The 13,042-nt window shown below is 37.1% G+C and overlaps 1 protein-coding gene across 3 annotated transcripts in view; it reads left to right on the forward strand.

Annotated features, from left to right (window-relative positions):
* Positions 1 to 12,776, forward strand: part of Cdc27 (cell division cycle protein 27) — a 472,030-nt gene extending 459,254 nt beyond the window's left edge. For 2 of the 3 annotated variants that reach the window (XM_090389309.1, XM_090389310.1), the window contains exon 17: positions 12,421 to 12,776. In XM_090389309.1, the coding sequence (XP_090245435.1) occupies positions 12,421 to 12,551 (131 nt within the window). In that variant the 3' untranslated portion in view covers positions 12,552 to 12,776. The remainder of the gene's footprint in view (positions 1 to 12,420) is intronic. The other variant, XM_090389311.1, reaches the window with a different exon arrangement.
* The last annotated feature ends 266 nt before the right edge of the window (positions 12,777 to 13,042 follow it).

Here is a 13,042-nt window from a genome sequence, read left to right on the forward strand (position 1 = left end):
TAGATCAATCTTTCACATACTTTCCCCATTACTAGGTGGAGAGCTATAGGTCTATATGATTTTGGACCTGTAAATAGGTTTCCTCAGGATTCCTTAGTATGAATCTGAGCACAGCTATTTTCTAAATTTTAGGGAATTTTCCTTCAGTCATGCAGTGATTATACAGAGCTATTAGTTTATCAGGTGCAATTTAAGCAAAATTTGATGTGAAAACATCTTTGGTGGCACCTACTAAATTTTGGACTGAACTAAAACCAATTTATAACGAAAATGTGATGCAGAAATGACCTAAATTACGCCACTTCCTAAATTGATGTCACTTCCTGAATTTTGGACTGAAGTAAACCCAATTTGTAACAAAAATGCTATGTGGAATTATGTAAATTATGCCATTTCCTAAATTGATGTCACTTCCTAAATGTCCGCTACTTACTCTACTGAATCAATTAGTGATTCAGTAGACTAATGTAATATGGAAACAAAAATGAGAGACAGATATGATGCAAATGATGTAATTTCCAAAAAAGGTTACCAATCTTTGCATTTCTTTTAGGTATTTTGATTTGTATATATTGATTACAAAATAAAAGAGCTTTTGTATTGTAAATATTTTATTGATCATTCACAAATTTCCATAATTTCAGCTGGAAGACAAGATACAATGGATTTTTGCCTAATTTCCACATGACTCATCAAAGAATGACTGCTGTATCATGATTTGATACAATCAATAGAGAGGCGTGTTGACCAAATATTGATGTCAAGCTTTAACCACTTGCTTTCCTGCTAACCCAATCAAATAGCTGGACTTGTGTATTTTCTTGTGTTTTATATGAACGTTTATACAATGATTGTCATCAATCTTCCTTTGAAAGCAATGGCTCATCGTTGACCGAAACAGGCACATTGATCACTTGGTCCAGAATGTTATGTTGTCCATATGCGTGTCTCAGGCGCCTTATCTGTATAAACGGTAAATGCGGAGAAATAAGCCTCTCTCTCTCTCTCTCACTAAATTCAACTTTGGTAAATGCGATGGAATTTTTGGGTAGACAAAGCCATTCAACTTGGATAGTGCTGGAATGGTGTTGCTCATAAGTGATCCTCTACAGCTATTACACAAAAGGATCTCATCAATGTCAACATCGGGAAATGCAGTTCGCATCAGTGGTGTATCTTTAGCAGCTGGTTTCTTTGTGTTGTTTTCGAACTATTGACAATCACAAATACAGAACAGAATTAATTTTTAATAAATGTCCTTTCAAACTCTCGATGCACGTTCTTATATAAATAGTAGTCAGCATAAGGAAAAGGAGCTTGATCATTTAAACTCATCTGCTCCTCATTTGGAGAAATGTTCCGTTGTATATAATCAATACTCACTTCGGTTACATCATTGTTAGATGAAGCAGCCTTACTGGTTAAAGGCACTGCTAAATCCAACACTTGGTTTTCTGTTTGTCTTTTACACAATCTCAATAGTCTTTGTCATTCTCGTGCACTCATTGCTACCTCTTATTTTTATAGATTGGCTTGCTCGATACTGTGAACAATGCTCCACATTTGACTTTGGCACTGTTGAACACAAAGGCTATAGCAATGTGGCATTTAGTCCCTTTTACTAATCAGAAAATTATTGATGTGAAAACATCTGTAGCAGTACATAACAATGGAATGTAACAATTGCAACACTCATACTATACAATAAATGGCTACAATCAAATGGGTAATTAGCCTATTGGCTTGGATTTTGCTAACCTCTTCCAATCGTTGATTCAGTAGAGTAAGTAGCAGGCGTGGGCATAAAACGTTACATCATTCATACTAAATATTTCGGACTGAAATATGATGCTAATGACACTGTCACTAACATTGATTGGGAAGAGTAATTAGTGGGTGTTGAGCATAAAACATTACCTCATTCATAACTTTGATTCTACCTGTTTGATTTTAAAATGGTTTTGATTTTCGTCAAAGATTTTTTCACGTAAAACATCTTTTGTGCATACAGGGTAGACACGTGGTTTTTTATTTATTTCTGCTTCTGGTTTTAATTAAAGCTGTTTGTAACTCTTATATTGTAAATAGAGACGCTACATTAGCATTTCCATAGCATGTATTCTCGTTGCTTATGTCACTCTGCTTAGGGGAATAATCCCAATGTGTTTGTGTTTGATGTAAAGAGTGTGGGATATTAGGCATCAACTCAGCATTCTAATGGACATTTATGAGAGCTTGAAGAACCCTCGAAGGAATTCAGTTGGGGCCCATCAAGCTCTCGGCTGCCTACCTCAATGCCAGAGCTTGCACTTGCGCATCAGGCTACACAGTGGCAACCCCCAAGACAGAGTGAACTGGTCCCACAGGAAGTAGCTATTGTCAATAACTCTGTTGTCATGGAAACAGGAAATATGAGGGTAATTCAAAAAATAAGTTACACTTGACCATTGTAGCTCAAGAGTTATTTATTGAGGTATATAACATTATGCAGTAGAAAGCACATAGTCGCTGAGTTGGTGTAAACACTTCTCTGAACGTGTGACTAAACATTCAATTCCCTGATCATAGAAATTGACTCCTTGGTCATTCAGCCACCGTCAAACTGTTGTTTGAGCCTGCTCATCGTTGTCGCCCTAGATGTTCTTTCAGCTTGCTGAAGATGCGAGAGTCACAAGCCGAAAGATTGAGACTGTACAGCGGATGTTGCCATACCTCCCATTGAAAAATTTTGGAACAAGTGTCGTGTTGTGCGTGCATTGTGTAGCATGGCATTGTCCTGAATGAGAACAACACCTTTGCGTAACTTTCCAGGCCTCTTGTTTTTCATGGCTGTTTGCAAAGACCATAATGTTTGGCAGTATGAGGTAGCATTAATTGTTGTGCCTTTTGTAATAAATTCCGTGTAAACAACTCCCACAGTCGAAAAACACAGTGGCCATGACCTTTCCTGTTGATGGTGCAACTTCCGCACAGACAATGTTGTGTGTCTCCATTCCATAGATGCTCTCTTCGTTTCTGGGGTGAAATGGTGCGCCCACATTTCATTGCCAGCAATGATGCAGCATAGGAAGTCATGGCCTTCCACAGAAGGCCATGACTTCCTATGCTGCATCATTGCGATAGTCAAGATGTTCACGGACATTGAATGAACACTGCCTATCGAAATATCCAGCTCCTTTGCCATTTCTGCGACTGTTAGTCTTCAATTATTGTGAATCATTTCATCAACCTGCGTCAGCGTCACGTTGTCTGCAGTGGTCAATGTTGATGGCCTTTTCATACCTCATACCTTTTCGATCACCATCCATCGATTCCGTGCGACCACCTTCAAACTGCTGGCACCACTTCACTATGATTGGACGCGACATTGCACCACCGTTATTTTTCCCGTGCACCGCCGTTATTTCACGATGAATCTTGGAAGAATTCAGACATTTCACCCACAAAAATCGTACTGTTCCGCATACCTTAAACTTGAAGTAACATTCTAGCTGACGTGCTATTATGAATACTTGCTCCTACACAACTGTTACGACTACGTCAACGAAACTCACTTACAGGGCACACGATATGAACTCCATTCTGTGCAGGTGCCACATTTGTTGGGCAATTATACCAAAAGATGGCGGCAGGTGTAACTTATTTTTTGAATGCCCCTCGTATATTGTGCAAAAAGGATAGGTACAATAGAACCTGGATATGTCTTCCAGGTGGCAAAAGTTGATGATGTTGTAGAACAGATATCATTTTTTAATGGCACAGAAGATGAAATTGTTGTACATGTTGGCACTAATGACATTAAGAGATTTGTGCACAGCTCGTGGAGTGGAATTTTTCTCAGCGTGATCTAATCTTGATAACAGGAGAGACTACTTCTACAGGGATGGAATACACTTAAATAGAAAGGGTGGAAGAATATTTGCTGATGTTATCGAGGCAGTGTTAGGTGGGTTGGAAAACTACTAGCTTCGAGAGATTCACAGACTAATAGATTAACAGTAGCTGCAGGCAGAGGTGAAAGTGATTCTTGCACTGCTTCTATTGGAACATGTAGCAGCACAGAAAGCTGGGTACCCAGGGATTACAAGGCTTGCTGTGGGTCATCGTGGAACAAGTAAATACATGGGCTATGTTAGGGTACCTAAGAGTAACAACAGGTGCATTAGCAGAGGCATACGATGCAAGAAAGCAAGCTTATGCAGCATCAGCCAAAAAAAAAAGTTCCACTTCACCCCTCCGTTCATTCGAAATACCTGTCCAGCTGAGCCTTAAATTTATTTAGGCTATCAACTTCCACAAGGGATGGAAGTCTGTTCCACCAACCAACTACCTGCTGGCTAAAGGCAAATTTCCACACATCTATGCTACATCTGTCTTTCCTCAATTTGAATTTATGCCCTCTCAGGTGATTATTCTGAGCAAGAGGAAGAATTCCATCAGCATTGAGCATGCTCAAACCATTCAAGACTTTATACACCTCAATCAGATCACCTCGCAGGTGCTTAGTCTCCAGACACTGTAATTTGCAAAACTTAAGCCTTTCTACGTAAGAGCAATCCTTTATTCCATTCACTAATCTTGTTTCCCTTCTCTGTACTCGTTCCAGCAGCTCTACATCCTTCTTGAAATGAGGCCTCCAGACCTGTATACAGTACTCAAGGTGTGGCCTGACCATTGCCTTATACAAAAGAATAATCACCTCCTTATTCCTGCTAGAAAAATTCCTGTATATCATTGACAAGACACCATGAGCTACTCTTGCAACCTGCACTTCTCAGAAAACTTCATATCTGCCCGCACGATTCCTCCCAGGTCCTTTTCATTCTCTACCACTGTCAGTGTAGTATCACAGAGTTGATACATTGCTCTGGGGTTGCTGTTTCCCATATGTAGTACTTTACATTTGTCAATGTTAAACTTCATTTGCCACCTCTCAGCCCATCTGCTCAACCTTTCCAGATCCTGTTGCAGCAGCATACTGTCAGTAGTGTCCTTAACAACCCTGCCAACCTTTGTATCGTCTTCAAACTTGGACATTAAGCTTGATATACCATCATCAATATCATTTATAAATACAGAAAACAACAATGGACCCCAACACTGAAACCCTGAGGGGACTCCATTAATAACATTAGTCCCACAATGAGCAGTGTCAATTGATTACCACTCTCTGTCTTCTCCCCCCCTCAACATCCCTTTATCCATAGCAGCAATTTTGCTTCCAGTGCCACACTGCCACCAATTTGTGCAGCAGTATCAAAAGCCTTTTCTAAGATCAAAATATATAATATCAAAGTTATTCCCTGCATCCAGTTTCTTTTGTGAATGCATCATAGTATCCAATCAAGTTGGTCAGGCAACTTTTTCCTTATTAAAAACCATGCTGTGTCCGAGCTATAACTGAAGTCTTGGCTAGATGATCCTGCAGTGGCTTCCATTAATTTTCCTGAAACAGAAGTTAAAACTCACAGGTCTATAATTGCTTGTGTCGGCCTTTGATCCTCCTTTGTGAATTGGAGTCACATTTGCACATCTCCAGTCCCATGGGGGACCTCCCATGAGTCCCAAGGAAGCTCTCATAATTAAGTGTAAGGGTTTTGCCTACTTCCTTTGCTGCCTCCTTTAATATAAACTGGATAGATCCCATCCATCCCAGGTGCCTTTTTTTATGTTTATACTCAAACAATTTCTCCTCCACTTTCCTCTCAGTTATTACAAAATCATCTAGCTCACTGCCAGAGTTTACTTTACCTCTGGCATTCCCCTTCCAGAATAACTCCTCATGTGTGAATGTAGAAGCAAAATACTCATTTAGTTTTGTTAGCCACCTGAGCAGGATCATCAACAGTTGAAACTACCAATATCCAGTGGATCAATCTGATTCATTCTTTTCCTTCTAGAGTTTTACATAGGTAAAGAAACTCCTTTCTGTTTTTTCTTTGCATCCTTTGCCAAAGATTTCTCATAATCTGCCTTCGCCTCCCTAACCTCCTTTGTGGACTTGGTTACAGACCCAGCTTATATCTATCATAGGCTTCTGTGTCACGTGTTAATTTATATGTATCCCCATACATTTTTTCTTCTCTGCCATATGTCCTCATTAGTTTCATCTGACATCCATTTTAGGCCTAAACCTTGAACAATATTTCTTATGGTATGTAAAAGCCTAGTAGCTTCCAAGATAAATTCTTTGAATGCTTCCCATTTTGAATTTTGCTGTTTGGTAACATCATCAGTTGGTCCCCACTGTATTGAATTTAAATACACTCTCAGACCATTGTAGTCGCCTTTGCGAAAGCAAAAAACCCCTTCCCTTTACCCCTGTTAGTAGTTACCTCTTTGAGTAAATCCCACTTCAGCACACTGTGATCACTGCCACCTAGTGGTTCCATTATCTGCAGGTTTCTTAATGCATGAAGAATCACTACTGATAATCAAATCAAGAGTATTACTCCCCTCCAGTTGCCCTCCCGAACATGCTGATGTAGAAAACAATTCATCCAATAAAATCCACAAAAAGCCTTTCTAGTGTGTGAGTGACTAACCCACAAATTCCAGTCAATATCTGGGAAATTAAAAATCCCCCCATTATAAGACTCTCTGATTTTACTGGCCCACTCTATTTCCCCTGTACAGTTTTCTTATTATACTCATCAGAGTCATTAGGCCTATACCACACACCTACTCTCAATTTTGATCTCCCAGTTTCTTATGTCACCACCAAAACTGACTCGATACTGCACTGTCCAGCGATGTCGCCTGACTTCACTTCCTTGGATTTTGTGTTTTCTTATCTAATTGCATAACCCCCTCCTCCCTTCCTATCCTGTCTATCCTTTCTGTACACATTGTACTCCCCCAAATTCCAGTTCCGCATTCCTTATATCTGTGTGACACCACATCTCTGATATCCCCAACAATATCTGCCTCTGATGTTTTTGAGCAATACCTCAAATTCATCAAATTTTATTTACCAAAACTACTGTGTCACTAGCACCTGCATGTATACATGCAGGTGCTAATAACATAGTAAATATATTTGAAGTGCTGATCAAGTCATCAAATGCAGACATTGTGGAAATATCAGAGACATGGTGTCACTCAGATATAAGACATGAAGAATTTTAATTATTTTAATAAACTTAGAGAAGACCATGTAATGCATTTCATTAGAGATGAGTAGTTGCTCATCTTTGCAGTTTATTCGTCCAATCTTGGACAAGTCTATATCCGTGGGGATTGTAATTGAGACAGTCATAAAGGACATGGGCCCAATCCTCATGTGATTCACGGGTACATTTAGGATCCTGGGTTTGCACAACTTTGTGTCCTGTTAGCCCTGTTAGGAAAAATATGGTGTAAGGTCCTGGATATACCAGGGTGGTGGTCTGGGGGAAACTAGGGTTAACGACCTGTGGCAGGAACCTCTTAGTGACTTCTCCTTTAGGTGTCTGCTCCCATCGACTCTGCAAAAGCTGGCAGGGTATGGATAGGATATTTGTTTTATATCACATTCAGTGTGTTGATTTTGATTCCCAAGACAGTTGGGATTTGCTTCTTCAGGCCATAATTGAGGCCACTTGTGGTAGCTAAGAATATAATCCTCTGTATGTACTCTAACTTTTTATTTCTGTCTAGAGTGACCATGTCATACACCTGCAATGTTGGTAATGACTGGGAGGAAGACAGCCTTGTAGATAAGTACAAGTGTCATTACTTTTTAGTCCCCAGATGATTGCTAGAATCAGCTATGCTGATTCTAGCAATCATCTGGGGCCTAAGTGCGCGCGCTTGTGCACACGTGCGCACATTGAAACATAAATACAATTTTCCTACACACACACACACCTCATTCATGAAATTAATGTTTACATTTAATACCTGCAAAATTCAGATATTAAATAGGTAAAAAATAGCCCAGCCCTTTTCTATCCTATTTGCGTTATGGAAGCAGTTAAACCTAAAAATTGTATAATTGACATATTATAAAAGTAAAATCAATTTATGATGGTATGATTACATCTATATGTTCAGTGGTCCTTGAAATATCTTACCATTTCGCAAGGTGACTAGCAACCAAAAATAAAAATCTTAAAAATTAAAATATCTATTAAAGTTATGTATCATTATTTTTTAATTGGGAAAGTGTGCCTACTTCTCTGTTAATTTTCCAGATTTCTATGTATCATCATTTTTTCACTCACTGAGTTATCCTGAGATCTGGTTATAAGATAATTGGGAATTGTTTTTTGGAGACTACAACATTAACAATATTATTTGCTCTTGTTATCCAATATTAGTGCCAGAATTTAAAAAAAAAATTACACAAAGCTGCATTTTTAACTATTTCTTGCCCCTCATTTTTAATGCTCCTTGAACCTGATAATGATCAAGTGTGAGTGAAAACTTGAATTTGCTGTGATTTTTTTTTATTGATTTTTTTTATTTGGGAATAGGTGTCATTCATTATTGTAGGATGTTGGCTATATTTCAACAGCTATTGAGCACAAATGTGCTGTTTTTGTGAAGCCAGTAAAACTCGAATTTGCTGTGATTTATTTTTTTTTATTGATTTTTTAATTTGGGAATAGATGTCATGTTATTGCAGGATGTTGGCTATATTTCAACAGCTATTGAGCTCAAATGTGCTGCTTTTCTGAAGCCAACATAGTGTTTTTTTGTTTTTTTTTCTCTTCAGTAATTATCAAAAGTTTTGACTATTGTTGCACTGTATACGTAATATTTAATACTTGACATACCCTTCCTTCACATCATTACTTACTGTTGGGCTTACAATACTGAGATCACGAATATGGGGATCCCCGGCCATTTTTTTCTGGTATTGATACAAAAATACCGGTTTTTCGGTACTAATTTTAAAAAAAATAGTTTATAATTTAATCACATAAAGGTTATAAAATCACCTTTATGTGATTATGATGTCCTTATCTCTACTAACAAATGTTCAATAAATCATCGATAGGACACCATGCAACATTGCAACCTGTCCACAATTCTTGGACAACTTCATGTCTGCCCGTATCATAACTCCCAAGTCATGTTCCCACTACTGACTTTAGTTCAACTCCACCAAGTGTATAAGTTATTTTGGGGTTGCTGTTCCCCAGGTGTAAGACCTTGCATTTTGCTGAATTAAAGCATATAGCTGCCACTTATCTGACCATCCCGGAAGTATATCTAGGTCACTCTGAAGAAGCTCTGGTTGGCGGCGATCATTAACTACTCTACTGATCTTTACATCATCTGCAAGTTTAGACATCATGCCCTATATCCCTTCATAGATGTCATTTAAGATAATCAAAAACAACAGTGGTCCCAATACTGATCCTTGGGGAAACCCTACTTCTTACATTAACCCAATCTGAGGAATAACCTTTATCAAAATCCTCTCCCTGGTGTCCTCCAGCCATCGTGCTATCCATCTAAGGATTTTCCCTATGATTCCAGCCTGCTCCAACTGATAAAGTAACCACTCATGTGGGACTGAGTCAAATGCTTTGCTGATATCTAAATAAACAGTATCGAAATTATTCTCTAAATCCAGTTCATGAGGATCTGTCAAAATGGCTAACCAGATTTGTTAAACATTATTTTCCCTTTACAAAACCATGCTGTGTATCCTACATAATTCCATTTCCATCCAAATTATCTACCCTTGATCATTCCCTACTACTGAAGTTAGACTGGCCGGTCGATAATTTCCCGTTACACTCCTAGAATTGCCTTTATGTTCCAATTTACACCAATCCAATGGAATCTCTCCTGAGTCCAGTGATGCTCTCATAACTAGCCTTAATGGTTCAATGCACTCACTTGCCGCCTCCTTGAAGATTGTAGGGTATGTGCCATCAACCACAGGAGCCTTATTCTCCTGTGGGTGCGAAAATTTTCAAATTAAATCAACATCATTAATTACATTTTTTTCAACTTCACTCCCATAATTTCTCATTGGCATGAAGGGTTTTTTCTTCTGTAAATATCGATGCAAAGTAACTGTCGAGTTCATCTGCAACATCAGTTGGGGTATCTAATACTATCCCATGCAATTACACATGCTTCCGATCTGATTTGGCCTTCTCTTCTTTGCATTTATATATGTGAAGAATTTGTTAACTGCACTCTTTGCTCTCTGCCACTCAGTAAAGATACTATAGTGAAAATTATACTTCGCTGAATAAAATGTCTTTCTCCTTCAGAAAATGATGAACATAATTCAGCCATGGAAGACCAACATGAATCAGAACATCAGTATTCCCCATATTCTTTCCAAAATAAGAAATTGCCTGACTCCAATGAGATTTTAAAAGATGAACTTGAGTCGGAAATTAATGAAATACATAACTATTTTTGCTAAAAAAGTTCAAAGCCTAGAAAATATGGACTGAGATTGGCTACGATTATCACAGTACAATAGTACTAGAATAGAATCCGAAAGGGCATTTTCTGCCGTAATCAAATACTGTATGTACCAAAATTAGATCCATTTTAAACAACGATCATACTGTTGATTGCTTAGAGCTCACTTTATTCTGACAGGTAGTGTGGATGCTTAAACATAACTAAACTTTGCAGTAACAATATGTATTTTTTGTTTTTAGAATAACTATTTTTAATGATTTTTTTTCAGAATATTTATTATTGCAATAAATGTTTATTTAAAACTTGAATTCAAGTAATTACAGTACTTGTTTTTTCCTTACTTTATTGCACCTAATTGTCATCAAAATTTATTGAGAAAAATGTTTGTTTTTGAAATACCGGTAAAGTATTAAGATTTTGACTGGTACAGGTGACCCGAGCTTAACGCTGATAATTTGTTCCGGAACAACAGAGCACTAAGTGAATCCGCGTTAAGTGAGCACCGCATTCCCATAAGGTAACATATGTATTTGTGAGTTGCGGTCGGTGTCATAGGATATTTCCTAATCAATAATAAACGGTAGTGAAAAGTGTACAAATATCGGTCAAAATATTTAATATTCAAATATTTGTACATATAAAATATTCTGCATTACATACGTATATAATTATGTGGTAACTACTTGCGTATCAAAATTAAACTTGAAATTCCGATTAAAATCATGAATTTAATTGATTTAATTTAATTGATGAATTTAATTATGAAAAATGTGTTGATTTTGTGTTGAACTTTGGCCCTATTCCAAATAAACTAAAAGGGGTATTAATTTTAAATCCCCTGCAGCGTTACCACCCAACAATAAAGTCAACCAATCCTTCGCCACTTTGAAACCTGGCATGTTTTTTTCTTCTTTCAATATGAAACTTCTTTTAGGCATTCGTTTCCACAAAAGTCCTATTTCATCTATGTTAAAAACTTGAGAAGTATAACACATACCCCTCTTCAATAATTTTAACAAGTTCTTTTTTGAAAGTAAGGTTCGGCTCCTTGATCTGCACTTGCAGCTTCTCCCTGGATTTTTAAATCTATTCAAGCAGCCCTTACCAGTTTTAAATGGGTCCACATTTTTTTTTTTTTTTTTTTTTTAAGGCAAGTTTTCTTCAGATAATCATGTTGGCTAATCTTTTTCTCTCTCTCTTTTTTTTTTTTTTTTTTTTTTTAATAATATTTAACTTAACTGAATTCTGCATTGGATATTATCTTCAATAAAATTAGTTAGTCTTTCCATTTCAATCCTAATAGCCGGCATAGCCCTAGTTGCTTGCAGTGGAACAGCTATCTTTCCCGGCTCTAAAATTAATTCTTTATTTTTTTATAATTGTTCTTACAGTTAAACTTGCAAGTCCTAAATTATGGCACACATCCGCTTGTCGTTGACCTGAATCGATTCGCTTCTAAACATCTAATTTAATTTTCAAATTCAGTCTTTTTCTTACATTTGTACTCTTCGTACCACACCCAGACATTGTTGCTTTTTCATTCTTATCGGCCATTATTAACTCTTTGAAAATGTTGTAACTGCGTTTGCATTAATTATGATGCAATGTTCGAGTAAATTGTCCGTTACGCATGATGTTTAACACTACTGAGCGATGACTAGACTTCGGATAAATGCATATAACACAAATATACTTGATCATTTATTAAAATGTTCATCTCGGAACTACGTAACAAGTCACTGTACTGCAATTAAATTAGCATGCGAGAAATTTTACTGAGCGTGGGAAAATTTCTCAAGTCGGCGTGAGAAACGTTTTAATACTGTTTTGGTATTCATTTTCAAGCTATCGACTCCATCAAATGAAACGATATGCCAAAGATGCAATCTGTAAAAGAGCGTTATAGACAGATACGGATTATAATATAAGAACAGTGTTATAACGGGGCCTGCTGTGTTTTAAGCAGCCCTCCTGTTGATTGATGAGTTGTAGTTTCTCAATTGTTATAATTTATGGTTTTTTTTTTTTTTTTTTTGTTAGCCACTGATGATATTGCCAGTGTAAGCTCGGGTCCTGCTGACAATGGGTCTTCACCACATGACAGTTCAGTTGTTGATGTTCAAACTGAAGATATACAGTTCCAAACTCTAGAAAGTGATGATGGTTTCTGAAACTGGCATGCATTTGGTTCCTGCTTTAGTCAGTTACTGAAGGTCTGCAAGTGCCCACTAGACAAAATCTGCTTTGTGTGTTCTGTGCTGTGATATCTTCCAACCACAGGGAGAAAACACTGGACTGCTTGATAAGCCAAAACAAAGAATGAAAAAAAAATATTAGATTTGTACAGTTTTAAGTTGTATTGAATTTTGTATTGTTATTTCAAAGGAATTGGAAAAAAAAAAAAAAAAAACTGAATCATGAGCTTCATAGATGTTCCCCATAATATATATATTGTAATTTAAATAAAAACTGCTTGCAGCTCCTTTATAATTAGCAGATATTTACTTATAGAACAGAAGTCTAGTTACAGAAAGTGATCCCAAACTAAAATCACTACTACAGTGTAGTTTCACAAATATCCATTGTATAATAAATATCTGTATATTATAACTGTCTGTAAGGAACTACATTTCATTTTCAGCTGAATAAAATAATGACAAGC

This window comes from Mastigoproctus giganteus, chromosome 14, assembly GCF_048544385.1.
Source record: "Mastigoproctus giganteus isolate SK-2022 chromosome 14, ASM4854438v1, whole genome shotgun sequence".
NCBI lineage: Eukaryota > Metazoa > Arthropoda > Arachnida > Uropygi > Thelyphonidae > Mastigoproctus > Mastigoproctus giganteus.